Source organism: Anneissia japonica, unplaced genomic scaffold, assembly GCF_011630105.1.
Source record: "Anneissia japonica isolate Jap-2015-1 unplaced genomic scaffold, ASM1163010v1 scaffold287952_len401801_cov160, whole genome shotgun sequence".
NCBI classification, from domain to species: domain Eukaryota; kingdom Metazoa; phylum Echinodermata; class Crinoidea; order Comatulida; family Comatulidae; genus Anneissia; species Anneissia japonica.
In genome coordinates this window covers 20593-30131 of record NW_022744320.1, presented here as the reverse complement: position 1 = coordinate 30131, position 9539 = coordinate 20593, and the positions used below count along the sequence as shown (strand labels likewise).

Here is a 9539-nt window from a genome sequence, read left to right as displayed (position 1 = left end):
TTATTATTATTATTTGGCCATATACAAAATAAAACACGAATAAAGATTTCATACATTATTTATTTTTTTTATATTTCGGAGTTACAGTGTGTCATAGGTTATTTACCGCAAGCCAAAACATTTACTTTTTACCCCAAAATGGTATTTTAAAGCTTGTACCTTACGATACAACCAATTGAATTTAAATATATGGTATCATAAAGAAAGCAGTTTTAAACCTATTTATCAAATTATGTGTCTAAAAACACATTACATTAATGCTGTACCCAAAAGGAGGAACAAACTAATTTTAAATGATCTGGTATCATACAAAAGCTATTAAATTATCTACTAAATGATGTATATAATGACACATTATATTAATTTTGTGACCCAAAAATTACCAAAAAGATATTTATGAATTTATTTTGCTACATTTAATAATACGCAATAGTTACCGTATTAAATAAATACGAAAATATTATAAAAATGAATTTGTTTAAGAGACCCATATTGCTGCAGTATACGAAGCTGTTTAAGGGACATGATGAATTTTTATTTTATTTTCCTAACCCGTACGTACGCCTTATTAAATCGTACGTACGCCTTATGGGTTATTAAGGCGTACGTACCCCTATTAAGGAGTTTTAGATATGCGACGACGAGTAATCTAGGACGATATGCTAATTATCTATGACGTATTACAATGTTGGCCATACAGATGATAAGCTCTTGTTTTAGTTTTGCGACGACGATGCAAATACGTACGTCACCACCGGACATGCTTGAGTGAATTGAAAATAAACACTGTACTAATATTAAATACTTGGGCATAGGCCTAGGCCTGCCCTTACTACAGGTAATAAATATTATACTATAGCCTAGGCTTAGGGCCTAGGCTTTTGTGGGGTTAGGTTTATACTGTGTAGGCCTAGGTCTAGCTAGGTTAATCATCAAAAGTACAGTACAAGCATTATCCTTTAATTGTAAAAACAATATTAATCATACTTAGGCCTATATTTTTTTCAAATTCTATGTCAAACACATCCATGAATCCTACAATGTAAAAATAAATCCAAAGCTTCCTTTTATAAATAAAACTGTAAAGTTTTGTACTAACGTAGCATACATGCTGTACAAATGATGTCTCTGCACTGAATGAACTTGAAACTGTTGCGTACGCTGTGTATAACAATTTATTGTTGTGTTCCTCCCCTATAGTAAACATCTTATTATTCAGGGATCAACTAAATAAACTTCCTCAATTTTTTTATATTGCAAAAAACAAACCATGCTGTAAAATAATAAATATTCTATGCATCAATATTATTTTAAGAATTTATTTTCAATTTGTTCAAATTTTTTTATACTGTTCTTTCAGGTCTATTGTTTTTTTAATTTGTCATCATCTTCTGGCTTAATTCCACTCCAATTATTATTGTATAATTATTATTTTTATTCATTTTACCCTCCTATATTAGTGAAAGTGGACTAAATAAGTTTCTTTGTGTCGTTTGTAAACCACCAAATATTGTTTCTTTGTTTGAAAATTTCGAAGATGCAAACTATGGTATAAACAAATTAGATAAAAGTTCAGACCTTTTTATTAAAATCAGAGACATGTAAGATACAAGCATATTCGTGTATAGTTTTATATTAGTCTTAAGACTTTATAATCCATTGTTATAGAGAAATTGTAAGAAAATGTTTTTCGATACTGTGCATAGTGGCGGACCGTAGGGTAAATTGCAGGGTATGCTAGGCTTTGGCGTATCTAGGGTGTACGAGGGGAGCACACACCTCTCAACCCCCCCCCCATACTCCCTCCCTCAGTTTCCCCCAATCTTGCTGAAGTAGTTAAAAAAAAAAAATTCCCTCAAATCACCTTATTTTGCGAGTTGAACTCCCCATCACCTAATCATCGATTTTCGCCTTCCCGATCCTATCAGCACTCCACTTCCTTTGCATGAGCCCTACACCACTGATGCTAGGGCTTGCTATAGAAAAAGTTCGTACTATACATAATCAAAGATTGCGTTTTACAGCCAAAATACAAATGTATGTTCTTTTTTATACCGGCATGGGTGTAGTTTCTTCTCTTCAAAGGAATTCCTATTACTGTGAGTTTAAAAAAAAATCAATTAAAATAATACAAGTTTCTTCTATACCGGTCATTTTAACTTTAATTATTGAGATTATAGAATGTCTGGTATACGATTTATCTGATCGGAGTGGATGCCCCAGCAGCGATTTTTTCTTTTCCGTACGAAACATTAAACTTCACTGAGGCCGTGTCGACATAGTACAAAATACATAATAGGCATGAGCTTGCCATTTTTTGCTGTATAAATCGGAATCTGTACACATGCATCAAGAGTCGAATTATTATTTAAAAACATAGTGGTCTAAGCAGTATAAGCCTAACTTATAGGCCTTTCAGTGGCGGCGCCAGCGGGGCGGGGGCAGCACGGGCTTAATCCCCTACCGGACAGGTCAAGTCCCCCTCCCCCCATCGGGCAGAGCTCGTCGGGCAGTCGGAATAAAAAAAATTTGGGACGGGGGACACCCACTCAAACTATTCCCACAGCTCGGGCCTACGAGCTCAAGTCCCCCTGTTGGACAGCAACCCCCCCCCCCCCCATAAATGTATCCTAGCCACTGTACCTTTGACCAGCACTGGCGCGTACGGGGCGTAAAATGAGATTTTTGGTAGACTCGTCGATCGCTGTACGTGTAAACAACATATGCTTGGTTTATTTTTACGCAGTGGCTATGTTTACAACTCTTCATAGGCTACGATTACGTCCATACGACGGCGCATGCGTACGTCTGTCTGGGAACACCCGGCGTTTTTCCCGGCTACAATTTTTTCTTTCGTACTAAACATTTGCATAAAACTCAACTCGGCTGCGAATTTTCTTAACGTAGGAAAGTTTGGTAAAATTTCATAAATTATTAATAAGACCAAAAAAAAAAAAAAAAAAATGTGTTGCCTTAAATGGAAAAAAATCGAGATTATCGGTCGGATTTTTTTTTTCTTTTTAGTAATACCTGAAATAGGATAGGCCTCAAACTGCAGTCTCTATTATGAAGACCAGGTCTGGCTCGTTGCTCTTAGGCATCACAATAGAACGATAGCAAGCTTGCCAAACAACAAAAATATTCAAAGTAATGATGGATTATACTAACCAAGTGTATAATATTGAAATAAATTTAAAAAAAATAAATCAGTTTAAAGAAAGTTTTATTTGGCTTCGAAACGTAAAACAATAAGTGTATCCGATCCACACGATCACGCACTGGCAGGTCGAGCAACCATACTATTATGAAATATGTCCCAACAAGCGCCCTGTAATACAATCGACGAATAAAAAAGAAAAATATTCGGAGCCCAAGTCTAGCTATGTAGCGGCTTTAAAGCGATGGCTAGACCTCATGAGATCTGTTTTTATTTATTGTCCAATATACTTCAAGCAACCATTAGCTATACAGTAGTAGATTAGATCTGGTCGTGGCTTGACCAGTGGCGGCTCTAGGGTATAATTTATGGGCGTGGAGGAAGATGTCTGACTGGGGGGGGGGGGGCTAAGTATTTATGGGTGTAAATATAGCGTGCAGCGTTATCTGAGGGCCGAAGGCTAGAGCCAGGGATGGGTATGGGAGTGGGTGTCCCCTCCTTCCAAAACGAGATTTTTTTTTTAATTGGGACTTCTAGATAGCCGGAAATGGCTGGGATAGGAAAACTACTTGGCCTAGTTTATTTTATTTATTTTTTTTTTGGTCCGACTGCCCGACGAGCTTTGGCCGATGGGGGACTAACCCCCTGCCCCTCCCCGCTGGCGCCACCATTGGGCTTGACAGCTCAGCGCGAGAGATCCGATGATGTGTGCATATTATCGTCGTCGCGCTCGGTTCTCCAAATTATGCCTTCTATTTTACCGATTTTACGCGTGCATCTATATGGCCCGATTTTGATACATGTCTCTTTTAGACTTTATGTTATTAATGTTAATTTTGGCAGTGGTATTTGCCGAATCTGTACTTGAACATGCAAAATAGGCCTATTAAAAAAAAAATGCCGACCCGATTTTTTGGAAAATTTCGGTCGGTTGCGGAGGGCAATACAACATTTTTTTTTGGCCTAATCATCCTTATAGAACATATTTTGCGCATGCACTATTTGCAAGTCTGTGTCACCCTCATTTTATCGCGAAGGACCTGTGTGCTCGATTTTGGTAGAACAACACACAACGCACAATTCACATTTACGGCCCTGGGATTCATATTTTTGTATGGACCTTGTATTTGAATCAATGCAAAAGTAAAACAAGTGATTGATAGTTGATTCTGGAGTTTAATTACGTTTACTGTCAATCTGAAAATACAAGCTACTGTTTAATAGTTGTTCAATTAAAATGCTCCATTTTTTAAGTCTACGACAGCCTGAACGATCAGTTCAGCTCCGTTTCGCGATTCAACCGTTGTATGGGCCTTCCTATGCTTCTTCCATTCTATTACAGACTACCTGTCGGTGTACTTTCGTTCAGGATAAGGGCAGGGGCTGTAAGATAGAGCAATACACCCGGGGTACGGGGTAAACCATATTCGTCTCGAAAGATGTACTACGTTCTTTATAGTGCACACTAAGCTAACTGTGTACTCTGGGCCTACAGTTTATAGTCCTTATATACAGGGGCGGATGCAGGATTTGGCGGTAGGGGGTGCGTGAGAATCCACACCACCTCAGCCCCAACCATGGTGGGAGAACATTTTTAGAATATGGACCTCAAGGTGCCCGGAAATCGCACTCTCATACTTTCAAAATTTTAAAGGTACTATATTTTTATTGATAAAAATAATATATGAACATCACAATAATGTACAATTATTTTTTATTATACAATATTAATATTGGGTGCGTTCGCACCATCTGCACCCCCTCTGCATCCCCCTGCCTTATCCAGAAAGACTTGCTCCACCCCAGAGCATATGGAGCGTGTATTTGAATCAATGCAAAATTAAAACAGGTGGTTGCTTTGATACATTGAAGTGATAGACCTACCGTCAGCCTGCAAATACAATACTAACTAGGCCTATTGTTCAATTAAAGTTTTTTCTTTAAAAAAAAAAAATTAAGCTAAGAAACTTCGCTGGATGCTGCGAAAGTGCCGCTACTGTACAAACTAATAAACAAGTTGCATAAAATATATAAATCACATTCTTTTATATTTACTTTGAAATATGTGGTCACTATAAAATAAAACAGACCGGCTGTTGATAAACCGGTAACAGACTGAATGAAGGCTCTAATCTTGCGTATAAATGTACTCATCAAATACCATTGTGCTCACTGGGCCTTTGTTGAATGCCCATCTAATCTCAGCCCGATTATAGTTGGGTGAGTTTCAAACATTTTGAGAATATGAACCCGGTGCCCGGAAATTCTCAAACCTCAGCTTAAAAAATCTTACCGGTAATTCATATCAAGAATACAACAAATATTTTTCCTAATACAAGTTTAAGGGATGCGATCGCACCGTCTGCTGCCCTCTCCCCTACATCCGCCCAGCCGCATTTACTGTATACGCTCAGCCAGTGGTGGCGCCAGTCAGCCCCTTCCCCCTCCACCGTCGGGGAGAGCTGGCCACCGTCGGGGAGAAAAATCCCAATTCGTCGGGGAGAAAAAATGTATATGTATTTTTTTAATATTAGTATGCTCTAAAGTCACCGGCCCCCTGTCGGGGTCGTCAGCACACTCTTGAGTTTATGGAACTCAGATAACGATTCTTTCTGTCTTTGAATTTCCATCTATCACGATGATTATTTGTTACCATATTAAATAAAATTTTAGTGTGAGAATACATTAACGATGGCGACGATGACGAAGATGATGACGAAGATGACGATGATGATGATGATATGATGATGATGATGATGATGATGATAATGATGATGATGATGATGATAATTATGATGATGATGATGATGGGGCGGACCAAAAACCAGATGTTTGGTTTCGTTACATTGATGATATCTTCATGATCTGGACCCATGGTGAAGATAGTTTGGATACGTTCCTATTTAACAATTATTCGGCTCCTGTCTCTTATACACATCTCAAAAATATTCCCAAGGAAGAACCTCAACCCTCCTTCCAGTGGAGTTCATCGATTCATGAAAAAAAAGAATGTTTGTTTCTGTGTATACCGGTACACACATAATTAGACCTATTTACTCTAATAATATTGAAAAAAAAAAATCACACCCCTTTTTTTTTTGAGTTTTTGTGAAAAGCTGTGACTCCCTAACCCTAAATGTAAACCAAGATCCGCCCCTGGGCTAGGTGGGTTAGGCTACAAAAGTAAGTGCTAAAAAGCCATTACATTTCAGAAAAGGACAGTTTCTCTGAAAAACTATCGGTTAGTTATTTTATGTTGGTCATAATGGCTTTGACCAGACTGGCATGAAGATCAGATAACGTATGCCTAAGTCAGTGTTAATAAAGGCTTGGGTCGTCAGCACACTCTTGAGTTTATGGAACTCAGATAACGATTATTTCTGTCTTTGAATTTCCATCTATCACGATGATTATTTGTTACCATATTAAATAAAATTTTAGTGTGAGAATACATTAACGATGGCGACGATGACGAAGATGATGACGAAGATGACGATGATGATGATGATATGATGATGATGATGATGATGATGATAATGATGATGATGATGATGATAATTATGATGATGATGATGATGGGGCGGAGCACCTAAACACCTGGGGCCATGGTTCACGGAACTATCTGAACCACCGGCATGACCGATTGAAGCGTTGCAGAAAGCAATGTTCACCATTATATTGTGTGATATTTATAGAAGTTTGTTGGAAATTCGGATCATGACACTATGGTGACAAACATACTTTCTGACCATGTCTACGCCCAGTTCGTCCGTATTCATCCAACTGACTGGTATATTCGTATAAGTTTACGATTTGAGGTTCTTGGATGCTGCTCAGCAGGTAAATTTAGATTAAATTGATAATTTAGTATATGTCACAATGTACAGCAGAGTAAATTTAATAGGAAAGCTTTAGTTTTCAACAATATCTCAACACACTACGAATTACAGCACTAAGTGAAATAGAATTTGAAAATATTTGTTTACGAAATTTTCGTTAATTGATTTTTTTTCTTTAAAAATAGGCCTAATTACTTCAAAAAGAATACTTTATAGATGTTTCAAAAAATTCGAATAGACCTGAAGTGCCATCCTATTATATACACTCAGTAGTTTTATAAAACTCATATTGGAGTGCCATTGAAACGCTTTATGGTTAATTTACTTGCCTTCAAATCACAAGGTTCTAGGATCAATTACGCATGCCTGGGGTGTGTCTTTGTGTTAAAATGGTGTTTTTAAAGAAAGTGAAAAAAAAAACCAAAACAAAACAAAACAAAAACAAAATAAAAAAACCCCCAAAAAACAGGCTTGAAGGTACTGGAATCTTAAAAAGAAAAATAGGATGTTGCATCATAAGAACAATTTGGCATACAAACAAAATCGATTGGTGATGATAATGTCGATGATAATGAAGAATATGATAATAATGATAACGGTAATGATAATAATAACAACTGTTGTTATTGCGGCGTTGGTGGCAGCATAAGCATTATTGTATTACTAACTTTATTTAAACGTACAATAACTTACCATGAATCTGATTAGACGTCTTTTATTAATATAGTTAAATTTTCTTTTGTCCAAAACAATGCTTGTTTTAGTAACCAGTCGTAAAAAAGTTAATATTTAAAAAAAATAGTAAACTTAAAATGAAAACTTTATTTACCTCTGTATATTTTTGTGTAGACAAAATGGCTGAACACTCAACTTATTACAAGTCTTTAAATTTTCATCGTTCAATAACGACTCAAAACTCGACAGGAAGCTGCATTCGATGTGCTGTGAAGTGTATGAGGGCACCAGAATGCAAGTATTTCAAATGCGATGGAGGATGCCACCTTTACACCTGCAGTAACGAAGACAATGTCGTTGCTTTTCTGTTTGGCTCATATATTCCTTTCCACTAAATCCTTTCACTTTGAAATTTTTTTTTGCTAAGGTCTCGAAAGTATAAACGTACGTGTACTTATTGGACATGCGCAAGATTCTTGCCTTGTCCTGATTGGTCAGTTGCTAAGTTTGATCACTCTTGAAATAGGGCTAATGAAAACTGTGTATGCTGTAATTTTATTGCAAATGTGTTCACTTTGTTTAATGGAACCCATAATGTAATTTTAATCTTAGCAATATGAATATTATTCAACATTTTAACAGTGGTAATTGAACTAATTTTTGATTTTTTAGATTTCGTATATTTTGGTAAAAGTACTTTTGAATACAGAAAAAAAAGTTTAAACGTGATTATTTTGCATAGGACAATTCCCTTTTACCGTACGCAAACACGTGGTTTTTTTTGGGAAAACACGTATGTTTGTGAAATGCGGGCTTACTTCTAGCCCAGGTATTATTAGCGAGTTGGTAAGTTTTATTGTTGTACAAGATCGAAAGGAAGATTTATAACGACAATGTAGAATAAAAGCTAATGCATAATTTGTAAACAAAAAATACTTAAATGCCAATGTTGCAACAATTTTGCTTGATATGTGAGTTTATATACGATCGGGCTTGGCCTGAGCTAGGCGAACCAGATTTAGGTTGTCTTCTACTGGACCACAATTTAATTTATAAATTTAACTTTTTAAATTATTTTTGGGTGAATTTTAAATTTCATTATTACTATTATTATTACGATTATTATTATTATTATTATTATTATTATGATTATTATTATTATTATAATTAGTATTATTATTCTTACAGCAAACCTCTAAGGGATTATGAACTGTGTTATTTACGGATGGAATAGTACATATTTTACAAAATCCCTCAGAGTCGTAAAAAGTCTCTTCTTTTATGTCAATTAAGCGTTGACAAAGATTACAGGAGTAGCCGAAATATTCGCCTAATAAATTTTATTGTTTCTAAAGTCAACATCTTACGTATTTGAGTTTCTTTACTGTTACGTTATATTATATTCTACATTTATGTTTCGAAACACACGTGGACACGCCTTCTTCACACAATGCACTCAGTGCAAACCTCACCGACAACACAGTGTCCACGGAATGAACACACAGTGGAGCACAGAGTGTTCACAGATTGAACACCTAATGGAGCTGAGTTTGTGTTCCATAGGCGTTTACTCCAACGACAGAGTAATGCTATTTGTAAAGTGTATAATGGGGCATAACGCACTATATAAGTATATCATTATTATTATTAGTACTAGTAATGTTAAATGATGTATGAAAATTATACTGTTTTTTATCATTTCGATACTGTTTTATTTCATTACCATCATCATTATTTCAATAATGTCATTATCATCATAACAACTGCAATATTACACACACACACAAAAATCAATTATTACGTATCAGTCGGCATCGTCAATTACCAATACTACTTTAGTGCCTGAGCACCCATACACACACACATAC

The 9539-nt window shown here is 36.1% G+C and overlaps 1 protein-coding gene across 1 annotated transcript in view; it reads left to right on the top strand.

Annotated features, from left to right (window-relative positions):
* The window catches only part of LOC117119622 (retinoschisin-like), a 13139-nt gene extending 4109 nt beyond the window's left edge, over positions 1 to 9030 (top strand). The window contains exons 3-4 of the mRNA XM_033264457.1: positions 6853 to 6997; positions 7846 to 9030. Coding sequence (XP_033120348.1) covers positions 6853 to 6997; positions 7846 to 8066 — 366 coding nt within the window. The 3' untranslated portion in view covers positions 8067 to 9030. The remainder of the gene's footprint in view (positions 1 to 6852; positions 6998 to 7845) is intronic.
* Positions 9031 to 9539: the final 509 nt, after the last annotated feature.